The sequence below is a fragment of the Populus alba genome, chromosome 18, assembly GCF_005239225.2.
Source record: "Populus alba chromosome 18, ASM523922v2, whole genome shotgun sequence".
NCBI classification, from domain to species: Eukaryota; Viridiplantae; Streptophyta; class Magnoliopsida; order Malpighiales; family Salicaceae; genus Populus; species Populus alba.
In genome coordinates, this window is record NC_133301.1 from 11,638,109 (window position 1) to 11,662,406 (window position 24,298).

General features: G+C 30.8%; 2 protein-coding genes across 2 annotated transcripts; both read right to left on the bottom strand.

Moving 5' to 3' along the window:
- Positions 1 to 4,838: 4,838 nt before the first annotated feature.
- LOC118033240 (thaumatin-like protein) lies at positions 4,839 to 5,701 on the bottom strand. Its single transcript, XM_035038154.2, has one exon. The coding sequence runs from the start codon at positions 5,645 to 5,647 to the stop codon at positions 4,970 to 4,972; it is 678 nt and encodes a 225-aa protein (XP_034894045.1). The 5' UTR covers positions 5,648 to 5,701; the 3' UTR covers positions 4,839 to 4,969.
- A 10,988-nt stretch (positions 5,702 to 16,689) lies between these two features.
- On the bottom strand, positions 16,690 to 17,553 carry LOC118033241 (thaumatin-like protein). Its single transcript, XM_035038155.2, has one exon. It carries the CDS (start codon positions 17,502 to 17,504, stop codon positions 16,827 to 16,829), a length of 678 nt encoding a protein of 225 aa, XP_034894046.1. The 5' UTR covers positions 17,505 to 17,553; the 3' UTR covers positions 16,690 to 16,826.
- Between the last annotated feature and the right edge of the window lie 6,745 nt (positions 17,554 to 24,298).

A 24,298-nucleotide genomic window follows, 5' to 3' on the forward strand; every position in this document is an offset into this window, starting at 1 on the left:
TAATAATAAAAATAATTATTATCATAATTTCAAAACCCGATTCAGGGGTCAACCCGGGGCAAGACTCAAATACGAGAGGGGATTGACTGTTGACTCGAGTCAACATAAGAAAAAAATGGTTATTACAATAGTTATAAAACCCAACTCGAAGGGATAACCCTGAGTAAGACCCGAATCACATATCAGAAGGGTCAACCTATATTGACCTAGGTTAATATAAAATAAAAATAGTTATTATTAATTATAGGTTTTAAAACTTGTTTTGGAGGTCAACCTGGGAAAATGCTCGAGCACGGATTATGAGGGTCAACACAAGTCAGTATAATAATAAAAGTTATTTATTTATCATAGTTTTAAAACCCGACTCAGGGGTGAACCGGGGCAGGGTTCATGTCACATGTTAGGAGGGATAATACAGGTTGACCCGAGTTAATGTATAAATAAAAGAAGTTATTATCATAATTTTAAAGCCGTGCTCAGGAGTCTACTCTAGATAAGGTTCAATTCATGGATCGAGAGTGCCAACTGCCGATTGACCCTTTTTTTTCTCTCTAAATAATCATAGCAACCTTTTTTTTGAACAAAAAGTTTTTCAAAAAAGTCAAAGGATCTTTTGCCCTTATTGTATCCTATGTTTTTTACCAGGTCAGATTAAGTCAATTCTTTCTCTATTTGTTTTTTAACTAGGATTAGTTCAAGCTTTTGGTGAACCAATCCAAGTCAATCCTGATTTTATAATTAGAGTTTATTATAATATTATCGACTTCAACACTTAATATAAAATAAAGTAAAAAAATATTAACTAATTATCTTTTAAAATATATAAGTTTAACAACAATACATATTAAAAATAAAATAGATTTTTTTTATATTTTATTTTTGTCTTATAACCATAACCAAATAGAATACAGAAACAATTTTTTTATCTTATATATTATTACCAAACATAATTTTATCTTCGTCTTATTTTATATCTTATCTTTTATTGTTTTAGAACAATAATTAAACATTATCTCAATATTAACAAAGTCGTGCATTCATTACCCCAACAAAATACTCGAAACCTAATAGGGTTTGGTATAAAAAAAATCCATTTCTCATTGGATTTCAAATCGGGTATAAATTAGTAATTTTTTTGTTTCGAGAACAAGGTAAAAATAGTTTCAAAGGCCGATTCATAAATTACCATCCCTACCCAAAAATTTATAAAGTTTAATCATTTCACTCGAACTGCTTCTGAAATCTGCTGCCAGGAAAGGAGAAGAAATACGTTTCCAAAGACAAGTCCAAAAGCCCTTTCATTGGCTGTGGCATTTTTTTGGTCTTTTATGCTATTCAACGGAAGAAGGTATTGGGTAAGAGATTGTGTAACGTAGTTTCATTAATTAAGTAAATGAATATTAAAATTTGCTAATGTCAATCCTTAACTTTCCTCAGGACCATCCTTCACTCTTTACTTTATAGAGTGAGGTTTGGCCTCTTGTGCTAAGGAAATTTATATCATCCTTTTCTCATTTATACCTTTTCCCTTTCAAACGAAAGGAACTTTGCAGGTTATCCAAATTAAAATAATCAACAAAATCTTGCAAATCTAGTAAATGAATATTGAAAAAAACTATCAATAAGTTCCCATTTTTGAAAAATAAATAATCATTAAACTCTATGAAAATATTCTTAAGACTAATAAAATTCACTTTTATATAAGTGAAGAAGAACCGAGGGTCATTTCTTAGGCCCTTTCTTTCTCCATAACAAAATAAAAGATGCACTTCAAATATTCCATCATCTCCAAAATCCTCCTCTCATACGCTAAGTTTGTTTTTTGAAAGTGATTTCTAGAAAATTAAACTTTCCAAACTTTTCTATAATTTGTTTGCTTATTAGAAAAGTTGGTCAACGAAAAAACACTTTCCAATAGAAAAAAAAAAAAAATTTAGCTTTTGGTTTTTTTTTTTTCCATAAAAGTGTTTTCCTGAAAAAGGTTTTGGGCGGAAAAACACTTTCTAGAAGTTTGTTGAAAAAAATTAGAAAAAAAATCATATTGATTCACTGAGATTATATCAAATTTGGTCCTCAAACTTTTGATTGCTATATTATATTTTGTTTGATATTTATTTTTCAATTTCATCTCTTGGAAAATTTAATTTTTATATTAAACTTTTATCCTCATTTTTATAATTGTTATTTGGCTTTTCTCTTATCATTTTTTTAATTGAAATTTTTTATCTATCAAATTTGATCCTTATTCTTTTTATTGTTACTTATTTTTATTTGAAAATAATTTGAGAAATCTTAAATTATTATTATTTTAATTTATTCATCTTTTATTTTTTTTAGATCTAATCCCTCTATATATTTGATATTTATTTATTTTATTTGAGATAATTTATGATTTTATATATTTTTTTTCAATTTATTTATTCTTATTCAAATTTTTAATTTGTAAGATTTGTTCCTCATTATTTTAATAAACTTGAGAAAAATAAAACATTAATAAGTTATTTTCCAGCTTATTTTTCATGACATAACAAAACACTGGAAAGTGTTTTTTTAATTTATTTTACATTACATTACCAAACATTAGAAAATAATTCACTTTTCTGAAATTCACTTTAAAAAAAAAAAATTATTTTTCCAGCAAACAAACAGGACATAATTATCACGAGTGTAGTTGCCGATGAGAAAAATAACATTCCGTGAAACAACATCACTTTAAAGAGCAGATATTGAAAAAAAACAAGCACTTAAAATAAAACACATTGAGTGTAACTAAACAGCATACCCTGACCAACCTGCTTTAAGAGAAAAATTATTAAATTTGGATATGTTTTAGAAGCACACTAGATAGGATCTAGTGGTTCGTGTTTTATCACAACTAGATAGGATTTGTGGACATTACAACTGGCTGAGTTAATTTGGATGACAATATACATTATTGTTACTGTAATTATTGGTAGTTTTTGTTGTTGTAGTTTGAAAAAAAATATTATTTTATAAAAAAAATATTTTGATTCAGGTTGGTTTGGTATTTATATATGTTTGGTTAAAATTGTGGTTGGAATTGAGATTGAATAAAAAGTAATTTAATGAGTTTGGTAAAAAATATTTTTTAAATTGAGGTTATAAAATAACTAAAAAAGATATATATATTAATATTGATGATTTTTAATTTAAATATTTGCAGATCTAACTACTATTATTACATATTAAATAAAATAATACTTTTATATTCAAATTTTTTTTATTGTTCAATTAACCTATCTACAATTCCATCGCGTACAAAATTCATCCGATAAGGTCTATAATTTTCATGCTTTTTTAGCGTGCAGCAAAATCAGGTAAAATATTATCAGGAATAAAATTGGGATTGCGATTAAATTCTGCAAATACTATGTTATTATGCGATCTCCTTCTAATTTATATAGTGTCATTGAATAATATTAAATACTAATTTTTCAAGTTAAACACAATTAAAAAGAAATTAAATTTCTTTTTACTGAATCTGATCCAGCCAAAACAATAAAAAATAAAATTTAGGCTAGATTTCGGTCCGGCTAGAACAGTAATAACATTCTTCCGATTTTCAGGGACAGTGGAGACGTTCTCCACTGTCTCGCTAAAATATTCACTCTCTACTTTGTGGAGGCAGAAAGAAGTAGCGTGAAACTGCTATCTACTGACCTGCATTTTAAACGCGTAATATGGTGGATCTCTCATGAAATAAATCATATTCTCTCCTTTACCACACATCTTTTTTTTTTTTGTGATTTAAACAAACACATGACGAGATTGTACTGTTATTATTATGTGACAGCGTGCTAGCATTGGAGAACGACCACGAGATAGCTTATTCGGGGCAAAGAGACGATTTTCATTTCACTATGAAAGAATTGATTGAAAACCAACGAACAATCTATATCTTTGATTAATTACATAATAATTCAACATATTCTCAATGTTTTGTGAGCAGTCTTGAAATCCGAGAAGGGTTGTCTAAGGATGTTAAAGGAAGTGTTGAGAACTCGGAATCAATATGTGCAAACGGCAGCGAATTTCGTCGAGGGGCTACAGGACCACGGTTTTGAGCTGGAGAGAGATTTGGTTTGCTGTTATAGTAATTTTTTACCCCAACCTGATAATATTTGCAGGTATTTCCACTCAGTGCTTTCGGATGATTCGGTGACTCAAGCTCCTGCATACTGCTTCAACCAGGAGATGAAGAACATGTAAATTTTAGTTTTAAGGTGGTGCTTCTGCTTGAAGATGGAGGTGTCTTTCCCAGTTTAGTCACGAACAAGGTCACGACTACGAATTTTCCAAAAAAGAAAATGAAAGGGGAGAAATTTTCTATTGATCCACCTCCGTATCAGTTATGTATTTATATATTACAATTTTCTATTGATCCACCTCGTTAATTATCAGTTATGTATTTATATATTACAATTTTCTATTGATCCACCTTCGTTAATTATCAGTTATGTATTTATATATTAACAATTTTAAATTTAACCTCCCCTTTTTAGTATTTTTCTGTGACCTGTGCTATTGCATGCCTTACTGATCTGATAATGCTTTAGGATTACCTCTTGTTAAGTGCTTGGAAGCAACAGATTTTAACAAGGATTAAACAAAGAAGGAAAGAATGGTTTTGTCAAACAAACATGAGCAGTAATTAAAATCGTTTTTATTTAAGGTAATTGCTTGCAGCATAGTTGTATTTTGTAGTTTCCCATGGTTAAAAATGAAGAAAGCGCTTCTGGGCTGGATATGCTCACGAAAGCATGAAACACACTTTGTCTGGGTAGTCAACAGCTAGAGCAAATAAAGGGTCTTGCCACTGTTAATATTGTAGTAGATTTTCATTATAATAAAGCATGTGACCTTGGCAGCAATTCACACCGTCAGAAGTGAATCGAGCAATGGTCCTTATTCTCATTTTACACCATTAGATTCCTGGCTTAAAACTGCTTCAAGGGCAGAATACAACCCTGTAATTAGTTCTACCGGGACAGGTGAAGGTGCTTGTTTGGTCATCTTTAGGATAGCTATAAGCGTCAGGGCACCTCTGCTTGAAAAACCTCGAGTATTCAGTTGGGCCACAGTTGCCAGAATTGCAACAGTATTGATCTGTCTTGAAGACAGTGCAAGGATTGTTGCAGCCTCCGCTGGCCCTGAGCTGATTTGGGCACTGTCCATTGATATCAGCTGCGCACCTAATTCCACGGCAGTTGCCTGATACTGGACTGAAGTCCATAGGAACATTAAACCCATCAACAAGAGATATGTCGAAGAAATCCAAGTTGTTGAATTGGTTCAAGGCATATTCAGCCAGTGTGTTAGGGGGTTTCCCGAAGGCTTGGCATTGCAAGAGCCCATTGCAATCACCTGTCTCACACGTCCCTCGCCCGGCCCCATTGAAATTGCACTTGGTCCGTCCCCAAATACGGGCTTGTGTTGTTCCGGCATTCGCGGTGATGGTCCATGATTGGCCTCGGTCGAGTCTTCGGCCACCACCGGGAACAGCCGCGGCCCAGACAGTGTAAGGGCATTGGTTTCGGATTTCAAAAGTGGCTGCGTTGCTTAAGGTGAAGAAATGGGCAAAAAGAAGGAAGCAGGGAAACAAAGCCAAGTAAGAAAAAGGACTCATACTGAAGAAATATGGATTGAGAATGCTTGTTTGTTGTGATTATCTGAGAGGGCTTCGGACTGCTTTTATAGAAGTGTCACAGTTTGCTAGTGCCGTTGGATCAAGAGCAATGTAAGAAAAAGAATTAAAGGATAATATCTACCAAGAAAGAAAAATCAAACTCTCAAGTCAAAGCTTTCAACATTTGCATTGGTCTACAAGACATTGAATTAAAAATAGATTTTGAACTACATATTTTGAAAAGTAAAAAATAATTAAAAATAAAAGAAAACAAAAGGTGGAGAAGAGACATGAACATACATCTAATTTTGTCTGGAGGGAGTTTAGCAATAATACTATCTAAGATCAGTATTGAATTAAAAAATTTATTTAATAGAATTTATAAATACCTAAATTTATCAATTTCTTCATCATAAATTGAAAAAACACTTGGATTTGAATTCGTAGATTTAAGATAATATAGTTTTTTTTATTGTTTAAAATAGTTTTTTTCTAAAAAAAAAAAAAAAACCTAGGCGCAAGAAAAGGTCAAAAAAAACTGTGGACCAGAGCAAAACTTGTATGGTCAAGAGCTATTGATTTTGACGGCAATAGGAAATTAATGCTCGAAATGGAAATGTATCTACCAGCAATATCTTTATAATATTTTAACTATACATGTTACTAAATATAAGAAATCAAATTCAAAAATTTTAAACTAATGTTTAATTATGATTTATAATATTTTAACTATATATATATTATCATATAATCAAAGTAACATTAATTTTAGATAAAAATACTAAGATATTTTTAATTGAAATTTTTTATTATTTGTTGCATGAAAAAGAGAGAGAAAGATTTTAACTCTATTTGTAAATAAAATATATTATATTTTTAAAAATTATTTCTTAGAAGTTATTATAATAAATATGTATGATCTAGAGTATTTCTAACTATTAATTATTCGATATATTTATATAAAAAAAATAGTTTAAAAATATTAAATATATAATTAAATAATGCATGTGTGGATGGGTGGTTAGAAAACTAGTAGATATAAGATGCCTCTAACCTCATTGTGTGTGTAGAGTGGGCGAGAGAAGGTGGAGTAGAATTGTAGAAAATTTCAGAAACTTCAGAAACACTATTTAAATGCAATTAGGTTAGTTGATGGCCCCTGTTTTCTACGAAGAATTCCTTTCTATGGGTGTATTGCCATGTGACAATGTAGTAGCCATCTTGCACTATTTTTGGCATGTAACTATGAAAGTGACAATTTTTTTCAGTGTGGTTGATTAAGCCATTTGTTTAGTTTTTTGTTTTTTAGATAAAGTTTACTTATAAAAACCCATTTCGTCTTTTTATGCTTTTCAATGAAAGAAGGTATAGGAAAGAGATTGTGTAAGGTAGTTTTATTAATTAAAATTGTTTTTGTTTTTGTTTTTGAGGTAGTTTTTATAATTATGGTTTAAAAAAAATAAGTTTTAAAAAAATATGGTTAGATGTGATTGGTTGGATTTAGATATATATTTGGTAAAAATTATGATTGAGGTTTATGTACAATAAAAAATATATATAAAATGTTTAATAGTTGTGTGGTTATGATTGCTTTTTAAAGTGTTTTTTACTTGGAAATGCATTAAAATAATATTTTTTTATTTTTAAAAAAATTATTTTTGATATCAGCACATCAAAATAATCTAAAACACTAAAAAAAATATTAATTTAAAGTAAAGAAAAAAATAAAAAATTATTAAATTTTTTCAAAAGCACTTTTAAAATACAAAAACAAATAGTGTTTTACGAAACACGGTTAAAAAAACATGCAAAAACTTTTTCATGAAAACTACATTTCAAACTCAATTTTTTAATAGATTTCACAATATAAAACACAATTTTTACAGTTTTCAGACATTTTATTGTAGTTTTTACATTGCAAATACAATAACAGATGCAAAACAAACATATAGTCAAAGCAAAATTAAAATTGCTAATATCAAGCCTTAACTTTCCTCCGGACCATCCTTCACTCTTTACTTTATAGAGTGAGGCTTGGCCTCTTGTGCTAAGGAAATTTAATCATCTTATTCTCATTTATACTTTTTCCCTTTCAAAACGAAAGAATTTTGCAGGTTTCCAAATTAAAATACATCAACAAAATCTTGCAAATCTAGTAAATGAATATTAAAAAAACTATCAATAAGTTCATTTTTTGAAAAATAAATAATCATTAAACTCTATCAATGGAATCAGATTTTTTCTATTTTTTTTTTATGACAAAATCATAGAGATCTCTTTTAACTAGTGCACATTATTTATTTTAATTTATTAGCACAATTAATTAGACGTTATTAAGAATTTATATGATATCAATAATAAAGGATAAATGGTAATTTACTTTAAATATTGTGGACATTCTTAGGAATCACTTCTCCACGAGTGTAATTGCCAATGAGAAAAATAACATTCCGCGAAACAAACGTCACTTTAAAAGCAGATATTGAACAAACAAGCACTTATAAAATAAATATAAACATTGAGTATAACTAAACAGCATACCTTGACCAACCTGCTTTAAGAAGAAAAATTATTAAATTTGGATATATTTTAGAAGCACATTAGATAGGATCTAGTGGTTCGGGATTTGTGGACATTACAAGTGGCTGAGTTAATTTGGATTGCAATATACATTATTCTTCTTGGTATTGCGGTATCTTTTGTTGGTGTGATTTTGAAAAAAATTATTTTATAAAAAAATATTTTTTGTTGAGATTAGTTTGATATTTATATATGTTTAGTTAAAACTGTAGTTGAAAGTAAGATTGAATAAAAAATAATTTAATGAGTTTGGTAAAAAAATACTTTTCAAATTAAGATTATAAAATAACTAAAAAAGATATATATTAATATTGATGATTTTTAATTTAAATATTATAGATGTAACTACTATTATTACATCATTAAATAAATAATACTTTTATATCAAATATTTTTTATTGTTCAATTAACCTATCTACAATTCCATTACAAACGAAATTCATCCGATAAGTACTATAGTTTCCATGGTTTTTTTTGAGCGTGCAGTAAAGTCAGGTAAAATATCATCAAGAACCAAATTGGAATTGCGATCAAATTCTGCAAATACTATCTCATCATGCGATCTCCTTCTAATTTATATAGTGTTATTAAATAATATTAAACACTAATTTTTCAAGTAAAACACAATTTAAAAAAAATTGAATTTCTTTTTACTGAATTCAGTCTAGCCAAAACAATAAAGAATAAAATTTAGACCGGAACTGGTTTGGCCAAAATAGTGAAGGCAGAGAGAAGAACCGTGAAATAAATCACGCTACTTACCTGCATTTTAAATGCCTAATATGGTGGGTCTCTCATGAAATAAATCACGTTTTCTCCTTTAAAAAACACTTTTTTTTGTGTGATTTAAACAAACACACGAAGAGATTGTACTGTTATTATTATGTGACAGTGTGCTACCATTGGAGAACGACCACGAGATATCTATTTGGGGAAAAGAGATGCTTTTCATTTCACTGTGAAAGAATTGATTGAACACCAACGAACAATCTAATATCTTTGATTAATTACATAATAATTCAACATATTCTCAATGTTTTGTGAGCAGTCTTGAAATCCGAGAAGGGTTGTCCAAGGATGTTAAGAAGTGTTGAGAACTCGAAATCAATATGTGCAAACAACAGCGAATTTCCTCAAGGGGCTACAGGACCATGCTTTTGAGCTGGAGAGAGATTTGGTCCATATGTGCTAGTTCCATGGTTGGGCACCGACGAACTAACCCTAGTAGCATTTGGACTCCTTCCTTGTGAGTCTTCATGGGGTCTACCTGTATCTTGCCCAAATCTCCTCTTTTCCCTTTCTTCATCAGTTTCCTTGAGAAGAAAATCAACCCACATATCTGCAAAGGACTGGAGAAACATACGCTAGTGACCAAGAACCCACACGTCCCACCACCAGAAACAAAAGGGCAAAGACTTTATTGTCAAGTCTTTACTCCAAAGCATCCCGAGTCACGGTGACCAAACCAACAACTATTTTCTGCGAGTCACTCAACCATTCTAGTGAATAGGTGATCTTCACTCATTGGACAGAACACCACAACTGAACTATTTAAATAGAATTCATTAAGTCAGAAGCATTTGTTAATTGAAATGGCATTATCAAGAACTTAAAATGTTCTTACCAAGTTTTAAAAGCAGTTTTTGATTTATCTAGATCTTTTATCCTTAGTTTGTAGTACCCGAATCTTAGATCCATCTTTGAAAATACCCTGGCTCCCTTGAGTTGATCAAATAAATTATTGATCTGTGAAAGCATATATTTGTTTTTTTATTATCACCTTATTCAACTGTCTATAATCAATACAGAGCCGGAGAGTTCCATCCGTTTTCTTTACAAATAACACAATAGCTCCCCCGGGTAAATTGATGGGGCGTGTGTGTGTAGTAGTTACTCACAGAGCAATTTTCAAATTTACTACCAATTTTTTAAATACTAGTCACAAATCAATAATCTAAAATTTAAAAATGTCCACACCATAAAGCGCCAGTTCCAAACCAAGATAACTGGACCACCAGCCGCTTATTTACAGGGCACCAGTTTCATACTAGGATAACTAGTCCATCAGTCGTCCATTCATATAATAAATTATCATGGGAAAATCTATTAGCATGACGCATAAAATTTCATTGATCGTGGAGATAACTTCAATATCTAAAGTTTAGAAAAACAAAAATATTCAAGGTATTACACATATGTCTGGTGTTTATGTCCTATTGGCTGAACCTGTCTGCTGAGTGGTTCTTGTAGCCTTGCCTATTCCTACAAATTCATTTCGTTCCTAATTTAATTATTACATCAATAATGTCACCACATCACCAATTTAATTATATATCAACAAAATCAACTTGTCATCAATTTAATTATTTCATCAACAAAATCACTTTAATTATCAACCCAACAATAACAACTCATTACTAATTTAATTACTTCATCAACACATTACCACATAACTCATTTAATTAACAATCAAACAATATCAACTCATCACTAAAATAATTTCTTCATCATCAACATTACCATATAACTCATTTAATTATCAATCAATAATATCAATTCATCACTAATATAATTTCTTCATCATCAACATTACCGCATAATTCATTTAATTATCAAACAACAATATTAACTCATCACTAATATAATTTATTCATCATCAACATTACCACATGACTCATTTAATTATCAATTATTGATTCAACATTTTCATTTATTTTTTTTCTAGGCCGAAACCCCTTCTCGAAAAAAGAACCAATAATTTTTCTTCAATTTCACAAATTAAAACATTACCTGCTATTATTTCATTTATTTAAACATTAATTCATCACAATTTCATAAATTAACCCAATCAACGTTGTCATAACCCAATTTTGACCATTTTTATTATTATTATTATTATTATTATTATTATTATTATTATTATTATTATTATTTTTATTTATTGAAAAAGGATAAAAAAATGATGAAATAATAATAATAATAATAATAATAATAATAATAATAATAATAATAATAATAATAATAATAATATGATGATGATGGAAAACAAGTAAAATGAAATAAATGAAGAATGAATTAAATTTTGGGTTAAGGACAAAATGATTGGAAGTTTTGGGGTTTAATTAAACTTTGAAATTAATCTAATTAAGCTTGGAATTAATTTAATTAATCCAATTAAGAGTTTAATTGGAGAATTGATAAATTTTTAGACTTAATTGAGCTTGGAATTAATTTAATTCATCCAATCAAGGGTTTAATTGGAGAATTGATAAATTTTTAGACTTAATTAAGATTGAAATTAATTTAATTCATCCAATCAAGAGTTTAATTGGAGAATTGATAAGTTTTAGATTTAATTGGACTTTGGATTTAATTAAATTAATGAAATCAGGGACTTAATTGAAGAAATAGCAAAGTTTGGGGTTTAATTGGGGTCCAAATTGCACAAATTAAAATCCAAGGACAAGCTTGAAAATGGGGCCGAAATGCAGGGGTCCAATTACAATTTACCCAGGGGCTTGATTGCACGAATTTGGAATTCAGTGACCAGATTGAAAATGGCCATTCCCATCACACAAACGTCACCGTTTTTAGAAGTTGTTCATTGCCTTCTTCTTTAGGGGCCGTTTCTGGAAGTAATGGCTGTGAAGCCGTTTCAATAGCAGAGATGCTTGGCATTCTCTGGCTATAAAGCCAGAGAAGATGAGAGAGCGCAAGTGGCAGAAAACAAACCCAGGGAGGAGGAAGAAAAAAACTGGGGAGACTAGAATAAAAAGGACTTTCGTTCCTCTGTTTCTGCTCAAAGAAACAAAGGAGGCTAAAGAAGAAAGCCACGAACTGGGGGGAGAGAGGAGAAAAAGGCAGAACCGAAAGGGGGAAGGGACGAAAAAAAGAGAGCCATGAACAGGGGGGAAAGGAAGCTAAACCCAGACACAAAAAAAAAACCAGGGAAACGGGGAGGAAAGGCAGAACAGAGAGAACAAAAAAGTGACTGTAAACGAATAAGAAACAGAGGAATAACGCAGAAAAACAGGGGGACTAGAGGAGAAAGAAGAGCAGACTTGCGTTCCTCTGTTTTCTTCTCAATGAAACAGAGGAGGCCACGAGCAAAAGAGAAGAAAAAGAACGACGAGCAAGGGAACAAACTGAAACAGAAAAGAAGAAGACGACAGAACAAGGAAAGCTGAAACATAGGAGAGCAAGCTGTGTTGGTGGAATAGCCCTTCCACACCGCCATCTTCGTTTGCAAAGCAGCAGATTCCAGGAACAGAAGAAGAAGGAGAAAAGAGGGAGAGACCGGGAGAGAGAGGACTGATAGACAAGAAACCAGGAGGGAGGAGACATCGTCCGGCCAGAGCTAATCGAGCGCCACCTTCATCTTTTCGCCTTCACCCAGTAGCTCTTCCACACCGTGAGCACCCATCAGTCCTCCATTGAAGCAGCCGTGTCCCTCATGATAAGGATAAACTTCACAATACTAAGATTGACGATAAACATTGATATCTGTTACCTAGAGTTTCAATGTTCCTAGTTCTCTGTTTCTTCCTGTCTCTGCAAACAAATCCCTCTGTAACTACAACTTTTAATGGTTCTTGCCATCGCTGTTTCTTTCAACTGGGATATTCGTCAACTTGATGTCTCTAACGCCTTCCTTCATGGTGTGTTAGAAGAGGAAGTTTATATGACACAACCCAAAGGATTTGTTGATCCTGCACACCCCCAATTCATTTGTAAGCTTCATAAATCTCTTTACGGGTTGAAACAAGCTCCCCATGTCTGGTTTAATCGAATGTCCACTGCTCTTTTGGCTCTTGATTTTCAAAGTTCACAAGTTGATCCCTCACTATTTATCTGTCATCGTGACAATGTCCATGCATTCTTCTTAGTTTACGTGGATGACATTCTGGTTACCTCAAATGATCAGAATTTTATTACCACTCTTATATCTCAATTACAACTTGAGTTTGCTATGAAGGATCTTGGTCAGTTGACATATTTTTTGGGAATTGAAGCCATACGCAATTCTTCAGGGTTACATCTTCGACAAACAAGGTATATAATTGATCTTCTGGACCGTGTGCAGCTTACTGGTATCCACCCATATCGTGCACCTTGTGTCTCCGGGTCTAAGCTATCCAAGTTTGATGGAGAAAGTATTCCAGACCCATCTGAATATAGGCAAACAGTGGGGGCTTTACAGTATGTAGCTCTCACACGCCCTAACATTGCATACTCAGTAAATCAACTATGTCAACACATGCAAGCGCCTACTTTAGTTCACTGGACAGCAGCCAAATGCGTGCTACGATACTTAAAACAAACACTTGATTATGGTCTCTTCTACAGACTTGGTTCCTTTGCAATTAATGCCTATTGTGACTCTGATTGGGTCGGTAATCCTGACGACAGACGCTCCACCTGTGGCTATGGTGTTTTTGTTGGGTCCAATCTCATATCTTGGTCTGCTAAGAGATAACCTGTAGTGTCAAAATCCAGTACTGAAGCTGAATACAGGTGTTTAGCTCTAGTTACAGCTAAGTTGTATTGGCTAAGAATGTTGTTACGTGAGTTGCAGGTTTCTCTTGCTTCTGCTCCAGTCATATGGTGTGACAATATAAGTGCCTTAGCTCTTGCCTCCAATCCTATTTTCCATGCTCGATCGAAACACATTGAAGTGGATTACCACTTTGTCAGAGAAAGGTGGCCAATAAAGATATACTACTTCAATACGTTCCCACCTCTCAACAACCTGCATATATTTTTACCAAGGGATACACGGCTGATCGGTTCTGTTACCTCCGAGGTAAACTTTTTGTGACAGATGTCCCTGCCAGTTTACAAGGGAATGATAAGGATCAAGTTCACAATACTAAGATTGACAAAAAACACTGATATCTATTACCTAGAGTTTCAATGTTCCTAGTTCTCTGTTTCTTCCTGTCTTTGCAAACAAATCCCTTTGTAACTACAACTCTTATAAAGAGTTCTCATTGTAACAGACTTTACATGTATATATATGGCTGAGTAAACATAGTTTTACTCAAGCAATTTCAATTGTAATTTAATTCTTTCACCTCAGCCTTGCCAGGTAAGTGCTTCAGTTCTCTTTCTTTTGGCAATTTAATTACCCTGTTACTGTTGCATGCATGCGTGAGTGATTCACGCATGCATGCAACAGTGGCAGCCAGGTCACTGGTTTGGACCAGTGACCCGAACCTTTTTTTTTTTGTTTACCATGCAACATCAATAAAAAAATAAATTGAAAAATAAAGAATAAAAAGCAGAAAAAAGGTAAAAAAAATTAAAAAAATAAAAATATGTATGCACAAAAAAAAATTTAATGGTTTATTCACTAACGTCAAAGTCAGAAATAAAAATACCAGTTTAAATTTATATTATTTTTATTCATTTTATTTTATTTTATTTAGCTAGAAAATAAAAAAAAATATCCATGCGTAAAAAAAATATTTTTTTTATGTGAATATTCACTGGCGCTAGAGTCAGGAATATTATAATCAAATTATCTTAGCATAAACTAATAAACATTTAGCAATTTAAGATAAAACCAGCAATGCAGTCTGCCTCAAGCAGAACGTTTAAGGGGTGATAATATTTTTCCTTTTACGTAACCAATCCCGAGCCATAGAATCTCTGTTGACCAATTAAGGTTCCTAGTTACCATAATACTAGGTGGCAACTCCTTAAACAAGATCCTTTTCTCTAAAAAAACAAGATGCCAGAAATCTGTTCTTTTTCCATAATCGAGGATTATTTTTAGGGTTACCGCGGTGTCGGGTGTGACAAACCTCACAACTCATACCATAATTATACACTAATACAATTAAATGAAATCTTAATATACTAAATACATCAATTTAATTGAGTGGAAAGGATTTGTTACCTTCTAACTCAAAGAAATAAGAAATAGGAAGCTTGAAATCACCACAAAAATCTCTTTCCTCCCCCCTTATTTATCTCAATGCCACCCACTTTAAGGAAAAATTCCTTATTTCCTCTTTTGAGATTTTTTTATTCAAACCCTTCCTAGAATACTTTATTCACTAGTTCTATCAACTTCTTCTGTTTTGGTGAATTGTTTTGGAAGAACTTTGATAAATTTTCACTCAATTTCTTCTCCCTCTCAAGCCCTAACATGGCCGGCCAACATGGCTAATTTCTCACTCCCCACTTGTTTATATATTTACAAGTTTTTCCTCCTTTTCATTTAAGGACTTCCTTGTTTCGTTTTAAAACCATTTGGCCCAAAAGTTTGACTTATTCAACTTCATCCTTACCCAACATTAACCTCCTTAGATAATAATTTCTACTCCATTAATTTCTATTATTTTTATTATTATTATTTATTTAATTATTCATCCCCCCCTTTTTTAAAATAAATATAAATCAAGTTAAAGGAATTTACCCTGGAGTTATACATGGTTGTTTTTTATCTTTCTTACACTCATTCTAGGCACTAATCGGTATGGCTACCAGATCCAGGTGCATAGGTCAGACAAACCCACCTGATCCATGCACTTGGGTCAAAAAATTTAAAATTTTTAAAGCATGATTGGACTGCAAAAATAAATATTGTTTTATTTAAGCAGGATTTTTCATTCATATGCAATAAAACTTAACTACACTACAAACTCTTTTTTGTTTATGCAACTTATTTTATAAATTTGTTATATTTGAAGAGGAAAGAATGAAAAAAAAAATTGAGTTATAAATTTGTTATCACTTATGATTGCTATGATTAATTAGAAGCTGCAGTGCTTTATGTTCATTTGATTTGGTTATTCCTTGTAGTTTGCTGTTATGGTGATTTTTTACCACAACCTGATCATATTTGCAGGTATTTCCACTCATGTGATAACTTTTGAGGTAGGCGCAGTGCTTTCGGATGATTCGGTGACTCAAGCAACTGCATACTGCTTCAACCAGGAGATGAAGAACATGTAAATTTTAGTTGTAAGGTGGTGCTTCTGCTAGAAGATGGAGGTGACTTTCCCAGTTTAGTCACGAACAAGGTCACGACTACGAATTTTCCAAAAAAGAAATGAAAGGGGAGAAATTTTCTATTGATCCACCTCCGTATCAGTTATGTATTTATATATTACAATTTTAATTTACCTCCCCTTCAGTATTTTCTGTTGACCTGTGCTATTGCATGCCTTACTGATCTTGTTAAGTGCTTGGAAGCAACAGATTTTAACAAAGATTAAACAAAGAAGGAAAGAATGGTTTTGTCAACAAAACACGGATGATTAATATAAAAGGAAAATGGATTACCGTGTTGGAAGAAGCTAACAAACATGAGCAGTACTTAAATCGTTTTATTTTAGGTATTTTGTAGTTTCCCATGGTTAAAAATGAAGAAAGTGCTTCTGGGCTGGATATGCTCACGAAAGCATGAAACACACTTTGTCTGGGTATTTAACAGCTAGAGCAAATAAAGGGTCTTTCCACTGTTAATATTGTAGTAGATTTTCATTATAATAAAGCACGTGACCTTGGCAGCAATTCACTCCGTCAGAAGTGAATCGAGCAATGGTCCTTATTCTCATTTTACACCATTAAATCCTGGCTTAAAACTACTTCAAGGGCAGAATACAACCCTGTAATTAGTTCCACCGGGACAGGTGAAGGTGCTTGTTTGGTCATCTTTCGGATAACTATAAGCGTCAGGGCACCTCTGCTTGAAAAACCTCGAGTAATCTGTTGGGCCACAGCTGCCAGAATTGCAACAGTATTCATCTGTCTTGAAGACAGTGCAAGGATTGTTGCAGCCTCCGCTGGCCCTGAGCGGATCTGGGCACTGTCCATTGATATCAGCTGCGCACCTAATTCCACGGCAGTTGCCTGATACTGGACTGAAGTCCATAGGAACATTAAACCCGTCAACAAGAGATATGTCGAAGAAATCCAAGTTGTTGAATTGGTTCAATGCATATTCAGCCAGTGTGTTAGGGGGTTGCCCGAAGGCTTGGCATTGCAAGAGCCCATTGCAATCACCTGTCTCACACGTCCCTCGCCCAGCCCCATCGAAATTGCACTTGGTCCGTCCCCAAATACGGGCCTGTGTTGTTCCGGCATTCGCGGTGATGGTCCATGACTGGCCTGGGTCGAGTCTTTGGCCACCACCGGGAACAGCCGCGGCCCAGACAGTGTCAGTGCATTGGTTACGGATTTCAAAAGTAGCTGCGTTGCTGAAGGTGAAGAAATGGGCAAAAAGAAGGAAGCAGGGAAACAACGATAAGTAAGAAAAACGACTCATAGTGAAGAAATATGGATTGAGAAAGCTGGTGTGTTGTGATTATTTGTGAGGGCTTAGGACTGCTTTTATAGGAGAAGTGTCACAGTTTGCTAGTGCCGTTGGATCAAGAGCAATGTACAAAAACTCAAAAGAATTAAAGAATAGCATTTACCAAGAAAGAAAAATCAAACTGTTCTGGAAAGGAGGAAAAATCAAGATCTCAAGTCAAAGCTTTCAACATTTGCATTGGTCTACAAGACAAGGGGGGATTGAGATTATAGATGACGTAAAATACATTAGATCCCTCTATAAAAACAGTTATTTGAGAGGGTGTTTGTTATCGTAGTAATAGTTAGTTTTTAAAGAATTTTATGTTACTAAAAAAATATATTTAAATAATATTTTTTATTTTAAAAAATTTATTTTTAATGTCAGTATATCAAAACAATCTAAAAATTTAAACAAAACAAATTAAAAATTTTGAGAATTTGTAACCAGCCACCTTCCCTGGCAAGCTTTGAGTATATTTTGTATCTTTCAAGAGTGGGTGTATGAGAGGGAGAGAGAATAGTAGAAAAAAAATTATAATTCTCTTTTTATCAAAATTGTATTTTTAGATATCCCAAAGTCATCTTACTTTTAAATAAAAATGTTAATTAATTTGAGCTATAGATTTTGGAAAATAAAAAATAATTAAAAATAAAAGAAATAAATGATGGAGAGGAGAGATGAACATCAGTAATAAATGAAAATTCTCATTTAATAGAGTTTCTAAATATCTAAATTTATCTGTTTTCTTCATCATAAATTGAAAAACACTTGATTTGAATTCTTAGATTTAAGAAAATATAGTTTTTTTATTGTTTAAAATAGATTTTTTTTCTTTAAAAAAAAAAAAAAAAACAAAGCCGCAAGACAAGGTAAAAAAAACTCTTGACCAGAGCAAACCTTGTATGGTCAGTAATCAATGCTCGACATGGAATGGTATCCACGGAGACTTATCTTTAATTCTTGTCCTGGAGAGTGGACCCTAGCTTGTATAAAGCAAGCATATATAATCATTCGAGTTATATACATATATAGATTTTAAATAAATTGAAAAGATTAAAAATTAAATTTTATATAATTAATATATAATAAGATATTTTTAAAATTTTTACAACTTTTGAAAAGTGTTTTTTCATCTAGAATAGAAATAATATTTTTCTAGAAATTAAACTAATTTTTTCTTTAATTAGAAAATATTTTTTATTTGATCAATTTTTTAATAATAAAAAAATACTGGAAAATTTATAAAAAAATATTTTTTATAAAAATAAATCCTAAAAGTCACTTATTTTTTTGGTAGCCGCAGAGAAGATAATTGAGGCAGATTAACCTTGAAGGATTAAAGTTAATTATAATTCATACAAATACTATTATTATTGAAATCTACTCATATATCTATGCACCTTTCATATATGATAATTCATACAAATATTATTTAATTTTTTTTTTATGTTTATGTACTTTTCATATAAAATAAATAAATTAATTCAAGATTTTTTAAAAATAAAAAGGACTCACATTTCTTATCTCGATGGAAGTCTTCATGGAAAATAGGGGCATCAAACGTCTTCATGTGAATAACATGTGGGGTAAAGACGTGAGGCTGCGGGAATGTTCATAGAGAAGACTCAGGAACCAACGCACGAACTAATGGCTCTCTTTCAAAGAGCCTGAAAACAACTTTTTCTACATGGGGTGTACTCCTCTTATTTATAGTTGAGTTTAAAAATATTCATATCAATTTAAAAATTTAAGTAATTTTTAGATTAAAATGATTTTTTAACATAATATCAAAACATTGATTCATCTCTATTTATTTAAAATGATATTATATCTTGAAACCTTATCTAATAATTATTTTAAATTATTCGATTGAGATGGTTTCTTAATAAGAAATATCATAAAATTAAAATTAGTAAAAAAACAACGGGCAAGTATTGAGTGGTCTCTTAGAAACACAATGGAAGAGTAATTAATGCGTGTGGAAAAACAATGGTGGAAAATTTACACGAAGTGGGGAGCAATTTTCTACGGAAGCAGTGGGCTATTAAAAAATATGCCCAGGTATATTCTAGTATCAGAGAAGCTATTAAAAAAAACCCGGAGAAAATGCGTAAGCACCTATTTTGCAAGTTTAACTATAGAGTGAATCGTATGGCCCAGATCCACCTGCCAATTCTTACAGTATACACCGGGACAGGTGAGCATCAGGTTACCTCTGCTTGAAAAATCTAGAGTATTTTATTTTTAATGTTAGTATATTAAAACAATAAAAAAAATTAATAAATTTTGAGAACTCACAGCCAGTTCCCAAGCAAGCTCCAAGTATATCTTGTATCATTCAAGAAACTGTGTGTTTAAGAGAGGGAGAGAGAGTACAAGAAAAGAAGTATAACTCTCTCTCTTCATTATTAATTGAAAAACACTTGGATTTAAATTCTTAGATTTAAGAAAATATAGTTTTTTTATTGTTTAAAATAGTTTTTCTTTTTTTTTAAAAAAAATATCTTTATCTTGGAGAGTTGACCCGGGGTGAAAAAAAAATTGATTAAATTAAAAAAAAATAATAGAAAAAACTAAATCATGAAAAAAAATCAATTAAATCGATTAAAATTTTAAAAAAATAAATCAGTTTGATTTAGTTTCGGTTTTATAAGTCTAAGACCGAAAAAACCAAGTTAAACCGATTTGAACCGGTTTTTATCTTAAAAAATCAAACCAAAACCTGTCGGTTTGAACTGATTTGATTTTTTAAAAAAAAAAATTAATTTTTTATATATATAAAATCTAAATTTAATTCGTAGAGAAGACTCAAGAACTACCGCACGAAGTTATGGCTCTCTTTCAAAGAGCTTGCAAACAATTTATGTATCCATAAAGAAAAGTGTCTTTACGAATATTTTTTAAAAAAGTTATTTTTAATATTAATAAATAAAATAATATTAAAATATATTAATTTTAAAAAATAAAAATTCTAAAAAACACTTAAAAAAAAAGATTTCTATTAGTATCTTTCCTATTTTTATTTTTTTTCAATGAAATTCCACTTATTGCTGGCTGTTTATTCTAGACTTTACCCTTAATTATACATCAATGTTATTAAACTTGGCGTGTATCGATCCGAGACCTAGTTCCTTCAGTTTGTAGTATTATTTTGAGCCTACTATGTATCCATAAAAAAAATGTGTCTATGAGAGAGAGGACAAGAGAAACTTATAACTCTAGATATCCCGAGACAACCTAATATTTTTTTAATAATATTTAATATTTATTAAAATACTGAATTATTCCTCACTCTATTTGACTATATATATATATATATATATAAAACCAAGTTGAAAATTCAGAAAAACTCCTGGACTCTAGTTTAAGATTTATTTTTTATTTTAAGAATAATTGAATCATTTCACTAAGTTTAAGAAAATAAAAGGGTGGAAAGGCCTCTAAACACAAGTTTAATATATATATATATATATATATATATATATTGTTTTTGAAAGTAATTACATATAAAAATATAGATGCGTCCAGATTAATTTAATAATAATTAATAAATCATGTGGAAAATACCGTATTATCCGTGATGATTTGCTAATCCATTTTTATTTTATTTTATTTTATTTTAATAAAGCAAGCATACACAAGAGGACCAGGGAGTTGGAATTGGAAAAAGAAACAACGGGCAAGTATTGAGTGGTTTCTTAGAAACACAATGGAAGACTAATTAATACGTGTGGAAAAAAAAGGATGGAAAATTTACACAAGGCAATTTTCTACAGAAACAGTAGACTTGTCCTAACTTCTAACTGGATTGAGTTATTAAATAGGAAAAGAGATTAATGAAATAAGGGCGGCGTTATTAATTTGTTTTCAAAATTTTCCTTGAAAAGAAATGTAATTTGTTGACTAAATAATCGATCTGCACTATGCTCTTGGTTAAATTATTTTTTTTAATATAAAAAAAAATCTAGGCATTACTAATATTTTTATAGTAAAAAAAATTAAATTATATAAAGATTGACATGATATGATCTAATTAGCTTGATAGATTCAAATACAACTTAAACAACCGATAAAAAATATTTTTTAATTCACAAAAATTCAAGACAATGTTTTTTTTTAATATTAAAATGATAATATACTAAATCGATCCGAGCTAACCTGGATTAAGATGACAAATCCTCAGCTTGATTTATGAGACTATGATAACTTCATATAAAGCAAATCAAAATAAATTTTGAAGTTCAATTCTCAACAACTCAACTTAATAGATCTAAAGACAACTCAAATAACAAAAAAAAAATATTTTGATTCACAAAAATTCAAGACAACATCTTTTTCTAAAATAAAATATTAAAATGACAATACATTGAATTGATATGGGTCAACTCGGGTTAACTTGATAAATTCTGGACTTAATTCATGAAACCATGATAATCATCTCATATAAAATAAATCAAAATATATTATAAATCTCAATTCTCAATCAACTCATTATTGAAGAATGTAATTGAAAAGATTAATTAAAAAATAACAAAAAATTAACTCGGGTTAACCTATCAAATTTGTGACCCCGGTCATAAGATCAAATTAACCTTATAGAAAGCAAACAAAAAAATAACTTAAGTCAACCCAGATTAATCTGTCAAACCTGCAACTAAGATCATAAGATTGTGATAACCCCATAAAAAAAATTAAAACAAATCATGAATCTCAATTTTCATTAAAGTCATTGTTGAAAGTTGAAAGTTTTTTTAAAAAATCAATCTAAATATAGGATACAATAAAATGACCCTAGTCTATATAGGTTACCTCGTAAAACATGTGACTTGAGTCCTAAGACCTGAATAAACTCATAGGAAACAAAAATAAATTATAAAGTCTAATTTATAATCAATTTCATGTTAAATGATGAAATTAAAAAAATTATTATAAAAAAAATTAAAAAAAAAAACTCAAATCAACTAGGTTAATCAACCAAATTCGTTGTCCAAGTTATGAGACCAAGATAATCTTATAGGAGATAAATTCAAATAAATTATGAAACTAAATTCTCAACTTATACAAATAATAAATGATGAAATTAAAAAAAAACATATCAATTAAAAACAAAATTTTAGTCCATCAAGTTAAACCTCCAAACTCATGATATGATTTATGAGACTAAGTTGATCACATATAAAATAAATTATAATAAATTATGAAACTTAACCTTCAATAAACTAATTATTGAAGTATCAAATTAGAGAAAAAAAATTAAAATTAAAAAAACAATATTAAAATAAATAAAAATTTGTAAAATAATACACGATAAAAACATTATCTCTTTTAATTTATATTACTAGCTATGATGCTCACGCTACACTTAGGCAACCAAGAAGTAAAATACTTCTGGCATAAAACAGAAAAATTTATTTGAAGTTCTATGAGCTACCAACCCTCCGATTAAAAAAGTAGAGTAATTGTGTAAAATGGTCCTCTAACATAATAAGCTAAAAGCGTCACAGAGTCACGGGGAAAAATCTAACATGTTGTATTTTGACTATGCAAAGTAGCAAACAACCAAAGTACTCATTTAAAACTAACAAAAAGAAAATTTTGTTCAAAACATTATAAGGTAATAAATATATAAATTACTAAATACACTAAAAAACAATATTCAATTAAAACTAACAAAAATAAAATTTTGTTCAAAACATTAGAAGGTAATAGATATATAAATTACTAAATACACTAAAAAAAACTAGGGTAAACACTTTCATGTAAATCATGTGATGGGTCATAATTTTCTAAAACCTCCCTATTTAAAAGTCATCACACGAAAGTCATAACCTGAAATAAAGTTATGTTTACTCCTCGCCCAACTCCAAGTTGGGTCAGGATGTATTCACGCCCAACTCCATGTTGGGCCATGGTGCATCCACCCCTGACCATTTTTGGGTACAATCACAAGCTAAACCCAATTGCCCTTGGGTTCTATGTATGAGTTGAACTCAACTCCTCTCAGGTTCAACGTATAGCTAAAAGGTAACTCCACACTGAATCTCTCATATTCTGGGCATGAGTTAGTAATTATGATGTCCATCATATCTCCTTAATTACAAACAAGCAGTATATGCTATATTAATTAGATGTGATAGCATGAACGATAAAATAACATTATTCTATGATTACAAGATTACATCTCTACCCCTCTTATGTTGTATGAATCAAATCAAGTCAAATAATATAAAAGGGAGCTCAAGTACATAGAAAAAAGGCTCGAAACCTTATATTCTTATACTAAACATAATCCTCCTTCTTCTCTAATCTCTATATATTCTTCTCCTTCTTCTTTTCTATCTTCATAAAAGCTCATTAATACCTTTATTAATGTCTTTTTACTGCTTAAAAATACCTCATACTGATTTAAACTCTAGAGGGTCCCTCATCAACACTCTTGGGGTCTTTAAGAGACATTGTGTAAGTATTACTGAAAAGAAGATTTACAACCCCTGGAGAAATCCTTTAAAGAAGAAGCCAATGCTCTCTAGAAGTGGAGGTTGTAAAACACACCGTGAATGATCTATAAAAGCCCTCAGGAAAAATTCCTTCCAAAATATTTCCTATGATTTTTTGTAGCTTAATAACCATACAATTGTTTTTTGTTTTAATCATCAAAATTTTTTTATATATAATTTCATCTTTTTAAGTTATATTAGCATGGTTCCATGTAGTAATATTTTTTGCAATCTGCATTGTCTCATATATACGGAGTGCTAAGGAAT

Coding starts and splice junctions, on each gene's coding strand:
- LOC118033240 (XM_035038154.2), bottom strand. CDS start 5,647: ATGAGTCCTTTTTCTTACTTGGCTTTGTTTCCCTGCTTCCTTCTTTTT.
- LOC118033241 (XM_035038155.2), bottom strand. CDS start 17,504: ATGAGTCGTTTTTCTTACTTATCGTTGTTTCCCTGCTTCCTTCTTTTT.